The sequence below is a fragment of the Poecilia latipinna genome, unplaced genomic scaffold (assembly GCF_001443285.1).
Source record: "Poecilia latipinna isolate Pla-1442-1.1 unplaced genomic scaffold, P_latipinna-1.0 Scaffold67, whole genome shotgun sequence".
NCBI lineage: Eukaryota > Metazoa > Chordata > Actinopteri > Cyprinodontiformes > Poeciliidae > Poecilia > Poecilia latipinna.
The window spans coordinates 573409-592964 of NW_015112683.1; the positions used below are offsets into that span (position 1 = coordinate 573409).

The 19556-nt window shown below is 35.5% G+C and overlaps 1 protein-coding gene across 2 annotated transcripts in view; it reads left to right on the forward strand.

The window, feature by feature from the left end:
* Positions 1–468: 468 nt before the first annotated feature.
* Positions 469–19556, forward strand: part of prim2 (DNA primase subunit 2) — a 27265-nt gene continuing 8177 nt past the window's right edge. The window contains exons 1-10 of one of the 2 annotated variants that reach the window (XM_015060685.1): positions 469–574; positions 1250–1399; positions 1535–1641; positions 2474–2550; positions 2624–2744; positions 3726–3821; positions 5594–5731; positions 9392–9459; positions 11211–11283; positions 11863–12048. In XM_015060685.1, the coding sequence (XP_014916171.1) occupies positions 1255–1399; positions 1535–1641; positions 2474–2550; positions 2624–2744; positions 3726–3821; positions 5594–5731; positions 9392–9459; positions 11211–11283; positions 11863–12048 (1011 nt within the window). In that variant the 5' untranslated portion in view covers positions 469–574; positions 1250–1254. The remainder of the gene's footprint in view (positions 575–1249; positions 1400–1534; positions 1642–2473; positions 2551–2623; positions 2745–3725; positions 3822–5593; positions 5732–9391; positions 9460–11210; positions 11284–11862; positions 12049–19556) is intronic. The other variant, XM_015060693.1, reaches the window with a different exon arrangement.

The window sequence follows — 19556 nt, forward strand, 5'->3', positions numbered from 1 at the left end:
TGAAGAATTAAACATAAAATTTAAAACATTGTGAGATAATAAAATAATTATATATATTAGGTTAGACATCGGGTATTTATTTATTTTTGACATGAATACATCAAGTTTGTGTAATATGTTTCTTTACTTGTAATAGCATTTTACAGTGGAAACTTATTTATTTATTTATTTATCTGTTTGTTTGTTTTTAATGCGATTATGCTCCCACCTGGCCTTATAACACTCTTTTCTGCACTAATTAAAAGGACAGCAAAGGTTACATGTGACCATGTTTTTCTTTAACCTAGACAGTAGTTTAAACAAAATGTTTTACGTAATAAAGTGTTTGATATTTTTCGATTATGTAACAGAACTTTGTCACTTTTCATGTTGCGTTTCGGTGTTTTATTATTATTTTTATTTATTTATTTTATTTTTTTTATGTGTCGGTATCAGTTGGAGTGACAAAACGAGCGCTCACTTTATACGTAAGCGTTTCTCTTCCTGCTACGTCACAGTTTAGCCGCGTCTGTTGAACAGTCCACTTTTATTTGGCGGGATTGGACGCTGCAGAGCCTGCTTCCTCGTCTTGTTGGTAACGTTATAGAAAATATTTGTATTACTGTTGTTTGTACTATTCGTTTTGAGCTAATTCGTTTATGTCTCCATTAAATGTCACATGCTAGCTTTCAGACTGTTCGACGGGAAAGTAGTTTTATTGAGAATTTATTTGTGTTTGTCACAAGAGACTTTATCAACGTTGGTGAATGTGTTGGTTTGATTGACTTTTATTAGGTTAGACATCGGGTATATTAAAGTTTATTTGCACTTATTTAATGATACTTGCTTCAACTCATTGCGTGGTAACATTTATTAGCGTCGTTAGCATCGGTGGCTTTTTGAAGTGCTGGTGAATTGAAAGCAGAGGCTCTAGCTGACAACGTTTTGCAATGTAAATATAACAATTCTCGCATTTTGTATATAAAAAAAACTGCGATCAGCTGGCACGTATGTTCGAGCTGGTAATAGCTATGCTATGTATCGTACTTTTATTCAGTTCTCTTCTTCTGTATACGGTATAAAATTGACTATGTGGTGTTTAAACATTTTACACAAGGTTTCTTTTTTTTTCTTTTTTTTTATACAGACATTGGTGCATCAATGTGTGCACATAGAGTAAAAAAAATGTGTTATTCTAATTGTAAAAACTTGACGACTCAGCTTGTTTTGTATCTGCATATTTCGGATAATTTGTTTATGTAACCACTAGGCACCATGCAGTTTTCTAGCAAAAAACCCAGGGCTGTTACTGACCTCAAGGCTGAGCTCTATTCACAGCCTCTGCAGTTCTACGCACAACCTCCACTGGAAAACATCTCCCTCTCTGAATTTGAGAGTTTTGCTGTTGATAGACTGAAATGTAAGACTCACTGTAATCTCTTTATTCTCTATTTAAACAGATATTTTTTTTGTAACAGGTGTTGTTTACTTGTCTGTATGTGTCTTAATTTTAATGTGCTTCCATATGTATTTTCTTTCCTTAATTCTACTGCAGTGCTGAAGACTGTGGAGAATTTGGGAGTCAGCTATGTGAAACTAAATGATGACTACTTGAAAAAACTCGATAATGAGATTAGAACGCTGAACTTTCCACAGGTTGGTGTGAATATAATGAAACACCATTTAGATGCATTTGAACATATTGGTATATAATTGAAATGATTTATGTCAGTAATTCAGTGAAAATAACATTTTTTTTTGTTACTTTACCGGTGCATCATATTTCAAGCCTATATTTATGTCACCAGAAAATGAAAATATTTGAAGAAAAATTTAAAATTAGATTTTTAATGCAGAAATGTCATGTTACTACCTACACAATCACAGGGCAAAATGCAACTTGATATTGACCAGAAGACAGTTATGACACCCTCCACAAGTAGAGTAAGCCAGAGTTGGCTGTTTCAGAGTACTGTAAGATGTTATATTAATGAAAAGGTGAGTGGTAGTGGTAGATGCACACGCCATCTGGATAACTGCAGCATTGACAAAATTGTGAAGCAAAACTGATTCAACAGTTGAGGAGAAATTCACAAGGTTTGGACTGTAGCAAGATGTGCTTCTAAAGCACATATACATCCAGGTATGTACAATCGTAGCATTCCTTTGTTAAGCTACTCTTAAACCACAGACTTCTTTGGCACTGTTCTGCAGTTAACCCCCCTTCAGATAATTTGAGAATTTTATCACGATCATCTGCTGAGACCATAGACTATATGTGCTATCAGAGGAAGCTTTAGGGATTGTGGATATAAAAGGGACTTGAAAACCCACGCATGCACAGGGAGAACATGTAAACTCCATGCAGAAAGACCGGGGCTGGGAACCTTCTCGCTGCAAGGCAACAGCTCTACCAACTGTGCAGCCCTCTTTTCTTGTCATGTCAGAACCTGTATTTTAATGGGTTGATAAATGATCTGTTATCTAACTTAAGGACGCTAAGGACCAGACCGAAAAACGCAGAAAAGACCACATTTCGCACTTCATTCTGAGACTGGCCTACTGTCAAACGTAAGTTGACTTTAATTATCTTGTACATAGAGAAGTTACAATGCAGCTAACACTTTTTCCATTGATGTTGCAGGGAAGATCTGAGACGCTGGTTTATTCAACAGGAAGTCGATCTCTTCAAATACCGCTTTAGAAAACTGGATGGTGGTGAAAAACTAGAATTTCTCCACAAGAATAATCTCCAGTACAATACAGTAAGTGTTTGTATTTGTTTCCATTTTAGTAAATACACTCTTTACATTAGATATTTCAGAACTTTGAAATACCTTTTACCTCATGTAAAATATTTTATCTTTGTGCTGGTGTGCTAAAAGGGCTTGTGGGTTAATAAGAGTATTACAGTTAGATTTGTAAGCAAATATTTGATTTGCATCAAATATGTTTTATTGCATATTTCCATAAAACATAGTATATCCTCATCTTACATAAGGCAATTTGTTTAATAGATACTCTGTAAGAACTTTTAAACTTTCAGTTACTGACATACACAAAATGAGGAAACTGATAGCAAAACGTTTTTGTTGAAAGGAGACTGAAAAAAGGTGGAAGGATTGTAAAAATACAAACAGATTTAACTTTCAGGGTTTCATATTGTATTTTATGTTTCCAATTCAATCTCTGACTGTAAAGCGAGAGGAGCAGGCAGTAGGTTGTGAGCGCTCTATAATGGCTGCACAGTGTTTTGTTGTCCACTAGGTGGGGCAGTTTGATCATTGAGTCCCTGAATGGTATCCACAGGCTGACTTTCAGCTGGAGTTGTTGCAGCTTTTTAAAGTACTGCTATTAAAATGTAATGCATTTTGGAAATATGTTTTGTCACATTTGACTTTTGCAAGTTATGTCTCATGCATCCTAATCACAAAGGACTTAATTATTTGTCTTTGTAAAGTAATAAAATACTTTACTAAACACTATGTACATTCCTTTTGTCTGTACATGTAGTCTCTAAATCCTCAATTGAGAGATATGTTATTAACGGTGTATATGTTGATGAATGCTAAAATGCATAAGAGGTCACTTGACGTCTTTTGACGTTACTTGACTTCATTTGACGTCAAGTAACATCAAATGAGGATAGAAGTGTGCTAATTAAAAAAAAAAGTCAGTTTATTTACACTGGTTCAGCCTTTAAAGCTGAAACCCATGAATGCTGAAACTTCCTGATAATCTTTCAGATTAGTGCTGAGGAGAAGGATAATCTGAGGGAGAAACTTACCATCTCCAGCTCTGCTGCCAGTGGAGTCAAGGTGGAGGAACAGGATTTCTACAAAGTGAGTTACTCATTTCTTTTCATTGAGACTGATGATGGTGTTAATTGCACTTTCACAAGTGCAATTTTAAGCACCAAGTATTCACCTAGAATTTATGTACAAAGTGATCAACTGTTAATATGTGCCTATTATAACAGACGCTATAATAAATATCAATTAATTTCTACATGAATGTTGTAGGATTCAATATGTCTCATGTGGACAATATTTCCAAATAAGGTCTTGTTCACTGGACACATTTCTATATTTTTTTCCTGTACAGTTTGTGAACTTTTAACCTGAGTAGGTGGCAGCTTTCAGCATGTTTTAATATATGAATAACCTGCGTTCCGCGCTTTTCCAGAAACTACACACAATTTCCAATGTCTTTCTGTCTCATCCAGACCAAAGAGATTTCTCCAGATTGTTTTATTTTTAAATCATGCCATAAACCTGAGAAAAGGAAAAACACATTTTAGGACATTTATAGTAAGTATTTTAAGAAAAAATATTAAAGTCTTGAGTTATAAATGCACATTTTAAGGAAACACATTTCTGCACAGTGGCTTTCATTCTTGTGATGGAAAGAAATAAGCCTGATATTTTTTTTTTATTATTGTATATCGTGCACAGTTCAAACGAAAAACAAACTCATGTGGTATGGAGGAAATTGAAAAAAAAAAAAAGGTGTCATAACTCAATTCCATGAGTTTACACACACTAATGTTGTTTTGAAACACCTTTTGATTCAGTTCCAGCATTCAGTCTTGTTGATTCACCTTTGTTTTATTGTAAGTCTGATGAAGTCACAACAAGCAAGTTTATTTCCCTTGTTTCATCTGGACATCTGAAATACGATTCAAATGTCCAGACAGCTTTCAATTAAATATTGTTTACATTACTTAAAGTCATGGGTCAAAATTCATCTTATTTCATAAAGGTGCGACTCAGTATAAAGATTTTTGATGCTGTAAAGACCAGCATCCATAACGGGAGAAAAGAGACACAAATGCAACATTACACAAACCAGATGTTTTTTTCTGAAAATTGACTAAATATGTTCAGAGTTTTTTGTCAAACAACTGGTTTTGTTCTATATCTGTTTTGACTATGAAGTGGGGCTACATACGGAAATATTTTGTCCAAAGACTTGACAAAAACCTCCCAAAACCATCTGGAATAATGTGTTATGGTCTGACGAAGCGTTACTTTACATTTTAGCCCATAATTCCCAAAAGTGTTTGGCATGTAATAAAATTACCAAATGAACCCCAAGAGACGTACTGAACAGCTCCAAATGCTTTGGCTTTGAGTAAATCCCCCACAGGTTTTCTGTTAGGAAACTCATAAAGAAGTGGGGATTTAATTGTCAACACCACATTGAGGCTAAATGTAAATTTAGATGAATTAAAAAAAAAAAGGTCATTGGCAACCACATTCATAATGTGTAGAACCGGTTGAAGTATAAAATTATAACTTATAGTTGACATAGTAAAAAGAAAAATTGTAATATCTGAGTGCATTTCAATCTGCAGTCAGTTCAGAACATGAACACAAAGTGGGCAAGTTGCCTTGGCCTGCTAATTGACTCTAATTTACATTCCATTGAGTAGAATGTAAATCATTCTCCCTAACAGCTCTGAAATTTGTGTAAATCTTCAAGTAAACAGCACTCTGTCAATCCCCAAATCCCTTTAATCCTGGGTATTTTTGTATAAATTATTTCATTTTAGGTGGTTGCGATGCACTTTCGAGTCAGATTTTGCTATTAATCAAATATGTGTTCTTTAAAGGTTCCTTTTCAAGATGCTCTCGACCTGGTGCGGACAAGAAAAGTGTACCTCAAAGAAGGCTATGCATACATCCCTCACAACGAAATCGTCACCATTGTTCTCAACGATTTCCGCACGAGGCTTTCTAAAGCTCTTGCAGTAAGTACTGATGGATGTTTTGTATTTAAACCACACAAAATGATTGAAAGGCTGTAACGTTGCAGTCCCGCAAATCAAATGTCAGAAAAGCGCAAGAGCACACATTTCTTATGGCGTTAAGAACACTCACTGCACTACAAGTTCAAGTGCTTGTTTGAGCACATGTAGTTTATTTTAATGCACATTGTTTACTAAAAGCTTGACTTCATGAGGCAGATTGGTAAATTGCATCTGTTGACTTTGTTGCCTTGAGGGAAATTGGAGAAATGCGGCGTTTAAATGAGAAGAATTAGTGTGCACACATGACATTAAATGTCTGGAGGGAAGACTGGCAACAGCTAGTAGGAAAAAGCTTATTGTCCCTGCAGGCCTGATGTTTTTTTTTTTTGTTTTTTTTTTTAGGCGTAGCAGGGGTTGGGGTGGTCCATGGTTGTGCAGCATCTAGGGGCTCATGTTTTGCTCTTAATAACCTGAGGGAGTAGAAGTGCAGCTTTTTTGGAACCAGAGGCATTCCTTGTTATTCATGCGAGGTGACAACTGCAGTTCTGTGCTGGGGAGGAATCCAGCCTGCAGATCAGGCAACAGCTTCATTTAGCAGCCAAAGTCAGTAGTTTGGTATGATAAATGAAACACAACCTCTGTAGATTAGATGCTTCACAGCTGATCTGAAGAGACTTTCTATTGGAGGAAGTGACAGAAGTATTAACAAATCCACGTTTAGACTTTTCTTGGCCGAGACAGATTTCAGTTTTCTTCAAAAGTCTGACCTGCCAAATTGAGTTCTGACTGATTCCAGGTTAGAACACAAAAGAGAAAGAAGGTACTGCATGTTCTTTGATTGAGGTAGTAGTTTGTGATGTTATAGAAAATTGGGGAACTTTGTGATTTCTTCCTCATGAATACATCGAAACTTGTGTCCCTAAACTTTGCCTGAATTTTGTTGGAGAAATTGTGAATATTCTTAGTTTTGATGGATGGACTTGCGTAGGACCCACCTTTCATTCCAATTTTTTATGTGTTTGATGTTGGGCTGAAACAATCAGTTAGATTAATCATGATGAATCAATTATTCAAATAATTGTCAACTAATTTAGAAATGGACTAATCATCGTCTGGAACATACAGACTCACAAGAAGACCATGTTCCGAGCAGTAATTAAATCAAAAGTGTACAAAATATACACATTTTTATTTAAAATAAAAAAAATACCCTTTGTGTAAAAACTTTCTACCCAGAACTGGAGTGGCAAAGGTTTTGCTTCACCTGTTCAAATGATGTAATAAGAAAATAAATAATAATAAAAAAAAAAACTATTACGCACATTTTGTGAAAAAATAAAATAATTAACAGATTAGCCATACACTATATTGATAAGTCAAACAGAAAGCCCTGAGCTTTTCACTTTTTGGTGTAATTATTTGCTACATGCTGTTTTTTAGGCAACAAAATATATATATTCTTATTTTAAAACAAAGGAATGTAATTATTTGTATTTTTTTTTGAAGTGCTTAAATGAAAAATTTGAAGAATGTGACAGTTTTGTATGCTGTTGTCAGAATAATCAATAGAACAATTAGTTACCAAAATAATTGTTAGTTGCAGCCCTAATTTGATAATTGATTAGAGCCACTTGTGGGAAATTTGGCTGACTTTGATTCCTGGTGTAGGTATCTAAGGTATGATATTGTAGCTTTTGTTGATTTTGATGGCCTAATGTCATTGGCTCATCCCAAGAAGCGGGGTACATTCTGGGACTTAATGTCAGAGATGGTGTTAATGTTCACATTCATTGTGAAATAAAAAGTTAAGTACCTCATAAAAATGGTCCAGTTCACAAAGAGCTGGGATGGCTGTAATGGCCACTGCTGTGAGGGCACGAGGAGAACATTGTTGTTATCAGGCAGTTGCCAGGGCAACTGACAGTCATTATAAAGATCACTTGACTCTCAGGATGCCTCACAGATGGATTAGTTGTCACTACCAGCAGCTGATTGGAGTGACATTTTAAATCTGAAAGCAGTTTCTATGTGAAGGCATCCATACCCGTTACACCAGTTCCAGGCATCCACATTGCACCAAAGCAATGAGCCTTAAGAAAGCATGTTGATGTCATAGTGCTACATCATTAATTTCATTATCATCATGGTGGTACTTATTTTTTTATGTCTCTATGTAATGCTATTATGCCCTGGATTTATTTGTTAACAAAGACGTCTAACCTCAAAACTCTAATTATAATTAATGGACAGTGACTCAGAGGTTTAGGTCTCCTAACCAAATCTGAACTAATTTAATTCAATGCGTCATGGCTAAGCAAAATGAAATCCAGTAGTTCTCATTTATCATTTTAGTCTGTCTTAAAAGTTTATTTTCTGTGCACAAGAAATGCAACATAACCAAAAATCCAGTTTTTTATTAGCATTATGCTCTGTTCAGAAACCTCCTTCAATCAGTATTTTATCATGTAGTGCAAACATTGGATTCTGCTCAGAACATAATCTAAAATGACTTTTTGCAGCTTAAACTCATTTAAAACTCCTGGCAAAGTGAACTATATGATCACCTGATTTATAGAAGTGTGATTTCAGATGATGGTTAAAAAATAACTTCTTATGTTGGTGCCTGCTGAGTAACAAAGCATGAGAGCTTTCACAGGCTGTGCTTTTTGTCTGAAAGTAAAAAAAAAAAAAACTAAATCAATTCTTTGCTTCCTCCTCAATCTAACACACTTTTAGGTGCAGATGTCCTATTGTTGGCAAAGTGAGCCTGATGTATTTGATTCTGGTTTATCAAAGCACAAGTCCACAATCAAAGGACAGAAAGCACAAGCTAATGCAAATGGAAAAAAAGAACAAAAAACAAAGAGCAGCTTGGTTTAGCCATTCTTCCATTTCCAAGTAATTATCTGGATCGCTAACTGCTGAAATGGAATAATTGTCCCAAATTATTTGAACTTTTCTGGAAATCTGCTATTGTGTTTCTGTGTTGGGTATTTTCTTCCACTCACAACAACAAAAGTAAATTTTGGAAAATGCATAACATACAAAAAAAAAAAAAAAACCCGCTCTGAACAAAAGATGTATTTACACCATTGTTTTATTTGAGTAGTGAAGGTTTGCTTTGAAATCAAACTGAGCTGGTTTGTTCTGAGGCTAAAGCAGCATTTGAATACCAAAACCAGAAATAGTCAGAAGTTGTCAGACATCATTTGACAGTTATTTTATGTGGTACAGATGTTTTAAAGATGGTATGGGTTTTACATCTATTTGCACTTTAAAGTCTTTCACACTCCCAAGATAACTGTCTGGTCCCCACCACACAAGCTTTGTGTGAATGATCTTTGTTTTAAATATTGCAATTGCTAATCGCATCAGCTAAAACACGTTCTGTCTGGTAAACAAATAAGATTACCTTCTAAAAGAGTTAGAACTACAATCAGGTTCATTCAATGAAGGCATTGCCCATTTTAAGAAATGTTTTTATTCAGTTTAAATTAAAAAAAAAAAAGCTGAGAAACACTGGGGCTATAATTAAAAGATGTTGTCTCAAGTTTTCAGTGGAAATGCCTTTAAGCAGTTTGGTTGTACTGATCTGCAGCCTTAGGTTTTCCTAATCCTTTGACCAAGACATTATTCATGTGATGCCCATCTTTTCTGCAGTTGACAGCCCGCTCCCTACCAGCGGTGCATTCTGATGAGCGTCTCCAACCGCTTCTTAACCACCTCAGGTAAGCAGTAGGATTAAAAACTTTGTTGCTTTTCTTGTTGGAAAAAGAATATTGTCACGAATGAACATCAAATGTGCTCTTGAAGTGTTGTTGAGTAAATCTGTCATTTACTGATGTAATTCTTCATCACCATTGGGGTGCGATGCTGCATGATATTTTATTTTCACTTGTTTCTGCAAATGCACAGTTTTATATTCCTGATAACAGACACCCCAGAGCTGTGATGTTGTCATGTGGTCAGTTAGTTGTCAAAGAAACTGTCAGCATTTGTCATGACTTATAATCAGGGAAACTCTTCAAAAATTACAGTAGTAATTATTTTTTGTCATTTTGACAGCTGATTAAGAAAAGAATATTGAATCATCTTGAACTCTGATCTCCAAAGTTTTGGTTTTCATAGACCGCTTTAATTCCAACTTTTATCGCGGCTTGAATCTAAAACTGTGTCTTTAATGGACAGAAAGTCAGAACTTTCTGTGTGACTTATTTTTGATCACTGGAGTAAACATCACAGATCTAAATAATTGCACAGATGACATATGTCTATTGCACTCATTGTTAACCACGCACAACCTCTGTGTTTTCCTTAGAGAATATAGACCCTTTACCTTTCATGACAGAAGTTGAAAGCTCAAATTGATAAAATGCTAACTCCATTTAACTTTTCTGTTATTACCAGACTCTGCATAGAAAATTAAATGTTAAATAGGCACTTACACCTGTTGTTTACTCCAACTTTGTTCTTTAAACACCCCAGTAAAACGGCTACTATTACCTTAAATAGCAACATCAACGCTGAAGAGTGATGTTGACCAGTTTACTGTTAGGTATGGTGTGTTTACTGACTGATGAAGGTCAGGTGTTTGAGTGTCCAATTGTCCAGTTAGCAGTCATGCTAGTGAAGCTGAACTCTGTCTAAATGTGTTCACCAGATCGTTTTATGGAATATTCCTTATAGCAAATGTGCGAACATACATTTGTTGTCACTAACGGACACAATTTGCAGTTTGATCAATTTAAAAGAACAATTTTGATCTTAGTCAAATTCTGCAGAATTTATTTTGAATTTGTGTCCTGTGTTGAATGTCTGAGTCAACCTCGTAATCTGGTTTGATTATATTTTCCTGAATTAAAGGGGATTTCTTTTTGTCACACTGATGTTTTTTTCCAAATGATGCATCAGTACTAATATAATAACATTAGTTGAACATCATATTGTCTGTTTTAAAACAGCCGGTGTATTACCTAACGATGCTTGTAATCGTAAATGGGCTTTGGAAAGCTACAGTTAACTACATGTGGCTCAATTTTATTAAAGCTGTGTGCAATTTTTGGCTATTTCAATCTAGATTTAGTAGCAGGAAATAATGAAATATCCTTGCAAAATAGCAGGAGAGTTTATCTTTGTTTTAGTAAAACAGCTGAAGGTGTTTATTTTTGCCTTAAAAGTAAAAACCCAAATACACCGGTGGAAGAAGGGATTATCCCAGAGTGGTGTTGGGGATTAGTGGATAGGTTGTTGAGATAAATAGCTATGTCAGTAATCTTTATAGTGGGCAGAATATTATATGATTTGCTGCCCAATCATTTTGGACTCTGGCTCAGCACTGGCCTTAATTGGGTTTGGAAGGAGATCAGAAAAGGCTGTATGGTCTCAACCACCATAAACAGATTTTATGCTACTTTGAGTTCTAATGGCAACTGTATTTATTTGAGAAAAACAGACCTGATGCTTTATTGTCTTATTTCAGCCATTCCTATTTGGGACAGGATTACAGCGTCCAAAAAAATGTTGGGAAAATCTCCTTGGAGCAGATCGATTCAGTAAGTCTTTCTGATCACGTCTGATTAGAATGCCAGGTTTTATTTATTAGAAGATAAAAGGTAAAAATGGGATGCTTATAGAATATCTTGTCACTTAGTGGTGACATATTAAAGTGCCTGGAGAAAAATACAGAAAGTTCACAGTTCCTTGTTTTAGCCAAAAAAAATGACCAAGAGCCTCACTGTACTTAATGTTTGATTTAGCAAGAAGGTATTTTCTTCTTAGTGATGCGATGAGTACCGTTTCATACCTTAATCCAGGCCCTCTGCTCTAACTGTGCTACATGTTTTAGATGTTTTCTTGCTTCAACAGACCATATTTAGATGATTAAATTACCTCCTCAGCATGTCATTAAGTTCCAGTAGAAGGTTGTTAACAACCCATTTATTTTCAGTCAGGTGTGCTGAAACAGGGAAACCTCTAAAATATACTGGAAAGTGGTCCCTGAGTGTGATTAATGGGACGTTCATAAGCATGCTTTGTTTATTATACATGTGTAAAACAAAGTTAGTAATTTTTTATCGTGTGACTTTTTATGGAGATTTTTTTGTCCATCATTAAAAGTCGAGTGTTTTCAGCTTGCAGGGAAGTCCTTCCCGCTCTGTATGAGGCAGCTCCACCAGGCGCTCAGAGACCAGCACCATCTCCGCCACGGAGGCAGAATGCAGTACGGTCTCTTCCTCAAAGGCATCGGCCTCTCTTTGGAGCAGGCGCTGCAGTTCTGGAGGATGGAGTTCATACGAGGCAAAGTGGATGCAGACAAGGTAATTTTGTAACTAAACTTTTAATTTTAATTTGCTCTGGCCTGCTTAGCAACAAAGCAGAATGCATCATAGTCAACAAAATGTTTATGAATTATTAAGCCGCAACCTAGTTTGCAGCTAAGAGGAATCTTTAGCAGACACTGAAATTTTGACTTGTTTTGTATTTATCACAAAAATTATAAGCTAATTCAGTATCATTTCAAAATGAAGCAAAATCCATTGACGGAGACAACAAAACCTTGGTTATGTCCTGTCCAGATAACTGGCCTTTACCAAGTTTATTTCTATTTAAATCACTCAGACTCAAGATATTCTGACAGAGAATTGGATATATACTCTGATGTAAATTATTTGAAGGAAAACTGGTATTCCCAACACATAATACAATACCTACTTTAATACATAATGGTGGCAGCAACAACTAAGAATTGCTTTTCAGACTCCATCTCACTCGAGGTTTACGGATGTTTTTCAAAGAATACCCAAACATTTCATATTGTGGATGTGCAAAGTTGATAGAGACATACAGTACATTTTGACTCAGGGGAATTGAAAACAAATGCTCGCCACACTTTTCAAATTTTTTATTTGTAATACATTTTGAAAAAAATAGTTTCCTTCCACTTTCCAATAATGTGGAGTCTTTTGCAAGACACTGTAGCTACATCTCATTCCACTGTTCCACAATACATTTATATTCCAAGTGGATTAACTTTATTCTAGACCATAGAACACAAGAAAAAAAAGACTTTATATACTATTTTTTTTTCTTTTGTTTTTTGCCCCTGCTGATTTACTTGGACACTAATATTGAAATGACAAAATATAGTTTGTGCAACATCAACAGTTAAATTTGACTCTATAAATAAAAATGCCCATCACATCAGATGTTAAATTAAGAATATGTCTAGAAACGTCTGATCCCAAATGATGCTTGTATTTAGACGGGGGGGGCTCACTTAGGCCAGGATTGATGTCACCCTGTACTGACGGCTCCTCTGCTGTGCCAGCTGAGCTTTAATGCAGCTTGCTTTAAAGAGTGTTGGCAGGAGATGTTGCCACAGCCACGCTATGCTAACATCTGCTACGGGAAAGTATTTCAAAAACAGCCACTGGCAGCCACTGTGTGTTTGAGCTTTTTGTGCTTTAAAGACAGAAGTGTGTTTAGTGCTCCCAATTTAATTAGACAACTAATGTTAAAAACACTGACAGGATACATCGTGCTCATTCAGTTGACTTGGGCTGTGGTTTGCTAAAACACATTTCTGAGATCTGTTTTGATTTTGATTTTTTTTTTTTTAGCTTATTCAGAAGCTATAATTAGAACCCAAAGTCCTCTTCAATACACCGTGGAGAAACTTCAAAGAAATGAGCTACATTTCCACAGGACTAGCAAATGGCAAAATGGAATACAGAGTGTGTATTAAATTCAACACCCTGGTTGACCTACCAATTGCTGCACGAGAATATTGGGAATTTACCTTTCCTGTAGAAGTGTTTGAGTAAGGGCAACCCCTGTGCTGTCCAACCACATATCCAGCATCCTGCTGCACAGGCATTCTAGCATAAGTTTGCAATTATTTTAGGAGGTATGGTCTCTGATGTGAACTTTAATTGGCTTTACTGCAGAAACTTTGAGCTCACATGGTTGCTCAGTGTTATTACCCAGCTGCTGCTAATAGGATCAATTTTTCATTGTGTAGCTCTGCATCACACTGAGGTGCATGGATCTCGTGTAGCAGAGCTTGCAGAGCAGAAGAGGAGATGCTTAATACAAAGATAAAAACTTCAGTGGCTCAGATCCGATCAGCAATAGGACATCTTAATTGGGACATTCCTTGTACTTAGGCTGAATGTTCTTACAATGAGAGGTGTAGTGTGGAAAACAGGGAATCATCGCTCTGACTTTGCTGAAAAAAGCCAGTTTGTTTTCCAAGATGTCAAAAAAAGCAGCAGCTTTCTAAATGGCATCCACATGTATACTGTCAGATCACGCCCTGTCAAGTCAAATTGGCCAATCGCCTCAGTCTCAGGAAGAAGAGAAACAAAAGTTTAACTTTTTCATAAATAATGTCAAAATTAACAATTGATCAATTATAAAGCGTCAAGAAAACATATAATTTACAAGTCATTTTATTCTTCTCTAAATTACTTTGATTTTCTCCAACCAATCAAACTCCTGCTTCTTACCAGCTGACGTCCTGTAAAAGAGCTAGCAACATAGAAACGCTAGAGAGGAACTTTGTGCTTCTTGATTCTCGTTAGTTCAAATGCTTCGATGGGCTTTTGAACTGGTGAGATTATTGGGAACAAGAGTTGAGACAAAAGTCAGTATAAACACCAGCTTTATTACCGATGTAAGATAGCATGTACTCAATTTAAGGCATGTTTTGATTTTTCTTATAGGTCAGACTCTAAAATGCAATTATTATTCAGCAGATGTACATTAACATTAAGGTCTCCTGCTGTAACGATACGTGGCCACATCAATAGGGAACGTTGTTATTTCAAATGCCTTCAGTCATGCAAGACAAAAGATCTAATTAAAAACTTGACACTGTTGGTCAGTTTTTAATCACTCACTCACTGTAAATTACAAATCTTGCTATGTGGGCGTCTGTTGTCAGCAGGGGAAAGGAAGTCGGTTATAGTTGATGGAAAAAACATGTAGGTGAAGCCATTGCGGTCCAGTAGGAAGACCTGTTCAGCTTAGCAAAAAAACATGAGTGGGGAAGAGAGTCACTTTTCAGCAGGATTATAACCCCATGCAGCCATTTCTACACAAAAATTGCTTTAGATAAGAACAAATGTTTATGTTAGAATGACTAAAACGTCCAGACCTATATTCAAATGAGAATCTGTGGCAAGATTTGAATATTGATGTTGACAGATGCTGTTTATCCAGTCTGGCTGAGCTTAAGCTTTTCTGTGATAAGCATGAGCAACAATTTCAGCAGCTAGATATACAAAACTGTTGAAACGTAAACCAAAAGATTAACAACCGAATTTGCATGAAACATAGTTTTACAAAGTACTGACTCGGGCAGGTTGAATAGAAATGTGTTGTAATTTTTGTGATTTGTATTTTTAAAACATTTAGAAAATCATTTTTTTAAAACTCTGTGTATGAGTAATCTTTTTTTCATTGAGGTACATATGATCTCTCACTAGTTAAGTTAGTGGAAAATATAAGTATATCAACGAACTGAAGTTGCAAGGCTGTCTGACTAATTTGAAGGCAGACAAAAACAACATTGGTGATTCATTTTTTTTTTTTAAGATGCAGCAAACCCCTTTTTTAATCAGGTTTTTGTTTTTTGAGTCCTTGTTTCCATGTTTCTGTACAGATTTAACTCAGAATGAATCTTTTGTGTTTACATTAAAGTTTTCTAACCCACATAGGAATTTCAAAGAAACTTCTATGCTGTTTGAAAGTGTAGTGAATGTCAAAACAGAAATGGGAAGAAATTCCTAAAAAAAAAAAAAAGAAAGAAAACAAATAACATTGACTTTAATCAAGTAGTGCCCATTGTAGTTTCATAATCTCTTCATCCATCAGGCTCACATGCCGGACTTTTGTTGTGGCCCTTTCTTTTTTTTTTGTGCCCCGTTTTTGAGGTGTCTTACTTGCCATGTAACGCGTGTGATGGCTTTCGGAAAAAGCCCTGCTTTTGTTCCACAGCCGAGGCATCTGAATGGTGCTGACCAGCTCGCAGCTCTCACAGTGATGTATGTGTTGTGTCAGAAGCTGCACTTTGTGGCATGCTGCACAAAGCCTTCTCATTAGTATGCGACAAGAGGAGAGAAGGAAGATGAGAGGCAGCGATGCCGAAAGGAAGGCCTGGAGGAAGAGGCAATGTAATATTAGACTAGTGGGAGAGGGAGAATTGATGAAATTAACTTGATCTATCCATTCTTCTTGCCACAGACGTTGGCCTATTCATTTGTAGGAGTGTCTATTTGTGCCACTTTGCTGTAGCGTAGTGTAGCCTTGGGGCAGAACTGCTGTTAAACTACTTGTTTTACAGACCTTAACTTTAAGTTAATTCCTTTCTTCTAACTGACACCATCGGGGTTGTTTTGCTGCAGGACAAAACTGGTTAACTTCGTCGAATTGTTTCCATAATGAGAAAACAAAAGTATGAAGAACATTTGAAGCAACATTTCAGGATTTTATGCAGGAAGTTAAAGCTTGAGCACAAAGAGGTTTTCCAAATAGATAATTACTCTACTGTCAAATTAGTGCCAAAGTGGCTTAAGGACAACCACATTAATGTTTTAGAGTGTACTTTACAAAACCCTTATCTTATTACCGTAGAGTACCTAACTTATTTTCTCAGATGGACCAGCACAAACGTTAGGTGCACCCACATTTTAGACCTCATTGCATTTAACATCACAGTTTAACAGATCCACTTTAAGTCTCTCTCCAACAAGGGAATATTCACTTGTAAATGACTAGCAATCTAGTAAACATAAAAATCTGTATTGAAGCTAAATAAAATTGTAACTTACTGAAAAATCGTTCAGTGAGCCTAACATCAAGAGATTAAATAATTTAATGTAATGAGATGATGAAATGAAAGAAAAGCTAAATTAGAAAAGCAAATGTTTCAAAAGTTAAGCATGTTATGAACATCTCGAACTGAACATTTCATTCATGTGCTACTCTGGGAGTCGTATTAAAATCGGAAAAAAAAAAAAAAGTCTAAAACATTACACAAATAATTTAGGAGGTTGTTTGCATCTGGACACTTGCTCTCAGCTTCATGTAATTACTGGGCCCCGAGTCGACAAACTAGTTTTGGTCAGGCGCTAAAATAAAACCAGTTATTTAGTGTTATAGCAAGTGTGTTTTGGAGGAGAGGCAGAATTGGTGCTAAACAAGTACCAACAATGTAGAATTACAACTGATTTGGTAAAATGTTATTAAATCTCTTGTTTTTTTGTTGTTGTTTTTTTACGGTGTTGTAAAAGTTGTTTAGCTGGAATTAAAAGTAGTCTTTAAAGGAGACTCCTAACGCTTTCACCGCTAACCTTTCTTGAACCATTATTTAAAAAAAAAAAAACCCTGAAAAAATAATTTTTTATTGATGTTGCACCAATTTGATCTTAGATAACATTACTGAAAACATAATTTTAAGTCCAATCAGATCCTTCTAACTTATAATAAAATTAAATCTGTGTTTATCCTAATCACACTCAGTATATTTCTTCCTGCGTCTTATGATAGAACTGTTTAAAGATACTGGGAGCAATAGAGAAGTGATTATATGGCCAGAAATATGCCTCATATGGAAAAGAATGTTAGAATATGGCAGGGTAAAGGATTATCCTCACCACCTAATGGAGTGTTTTAGCAACACAGCTAAAGATATGACTTGGAGGTCACTTGCGCTAGATGCAACCCTGAGCTTAATCCAATAGCAAACTTATAAGTCTATTTCGGGGGAGCGTAGCGGCTTTCTTTATACAAGTCTAATAGCAGAAACCTTGACCTCATTCATTTAAATACTGTAGAAAGGACAACTTTGAGCAAAGACCATGATTTAGTCTGTTTGGGGAAAAATATGTAACTCTCTGGTCTTTGCAGTAAAGTGAAGCTGGGTCATTAGGAGCTTTTAACGTTACAGAAATACGATCACCTGATGAGAGCAATATCATCATATCATATTTTTACTGCTGATTACTGAGTAATAACTTGAATCCTCACTTGTAATGTGTGCTAAGACTCTGTTAGTGTCGTGGTGCTGTCGTGTTGGATATAATATTGGATGCATATCACTGTAGTTTGTAATTAGATGAAACACTAAATATATGAAGTAGCAGCTGACGTTAGCAAAAAAAAAAAATAGAGGCATTTATCATTCTCCTTTAACCTCAGTAGTGACCACGCGATCACTTTGTACCACTTAGGATTCTTTTTATATCCAGATTAGTCCACAAAATGCATATTAAACACACTTTAGTGCCAGTGGACTATGGAGCTCTTAAATCAGCAAGTGGCCTCTTGAATCCTTAGAAGCTCAACATAATTAATGTCTGATTTATCATACTTAAAGAAGATTTGATGGGTTTTTAAATTGCCACTGCAGCTAGTCACAATAGGAAGTTCAAAGGTTTTATTGCGACATTAATGTGTGGGGGTGCAGTTTTGGTGATTATCGTCTCCTACTGTCAGAGCAGTCTGGGGGGTGGATGTTACAATGATGTTTTTTCTTTTTAGGAGGCAGTCACAAATGTGTGTTGGTTTTACTTTTTGGGGAGGGAGCTTATTAAAAAAAATCTATAAAGTGAAAGTGCTTTTCTAAAAGTGAAGTGAATGTGAAAGTATCCTAAATTTTGACACTTTTAAAATATTCTATGGACGTTTAGTTTGTGTTCTCCACGTTGATGTTTTGCTTCTTGAAGATCTGTTTCTCCAGACTGGAAAAATCCGACTTGTGAAGGTTCATTTAATTTAAACCTCAGTGCAAAAATGTCAGATATGCTTTTAGAAAGATTAAAGGAATAGTTCTGCATCTTTTGAAGTTTTATTTTTTTATTTTTATCCATAATCAGTGTTGTACTCTAAGAAAACAAGTCTCTTTGAACATGCAGACAAAAGCACCAATACAGGAACAGAAAACTGGGCAGTGGAGGTAACAAACATGTTGTCGCTGCCATTGTGGTGTGTTACATTTGGAGTAGATTTCAGTTTTCTTAACTAATTTTTTAATTAAACTACCAAAAGCTCTTTTGACAGATAGTATAATTTTGCTTTTCAAAGCAACCTTTTTGTTTTTGCTTTTTGTGTTGTCTAGTTATTTTGCCATCAGCTTGTTTACTGATGGCTTTGATATTTTGCTCATTTGTTGAGATTAAGACGGTGCAAATTTGCATGTAGCTGAGCGATAATTAGTTGTTTGAAAAAGGAACCTGACTGATCATCTATAGTCAGAAGTTCTGTTTTAAGATGCCAGTAATTTTCTTCCTTTTCATTTGAAAGTTAAGGTCATGGTTTAACTACCATCATTGTTCAATTTGATGGCCAGAGCACCTGTACTTCTATGTGTTACTTTTTAGCAGGCCAACATTTCTGCATTCAAAATATATATGTTGTTTTGGTCTTGGATCATATTTCCTACTGACAAACTAAATTATAGTTATCTACTAATGAGGTGTGTACCAAAATTTTTACAAAAACAGAAATAAACACTTAAAACATAGCCAAGTTATATGAGGTTCATAAACTTTTTAGGATACCTGATGACAGCTTTGTTCTTCAATTTGCTGTGGTGAATTTTAGGAATTCTCTGTTTTTATTTTTTTTTATTTCGAGCGGTCGATATAAGGTCTAATGTACCATTTAATGAAGTAAATGTTCTTGTACTGAAATGTAGCGAGTTTTTTTTATTCTCCAACATTCTTATTGAAGAAACTCTTCTTTCTTTCTTTTTTTTTTTTTTTTTTTTTTTTTACTTTATAAAAAAAAATTTTTAAATCTTTTTCAGCATCCACAACTTGGG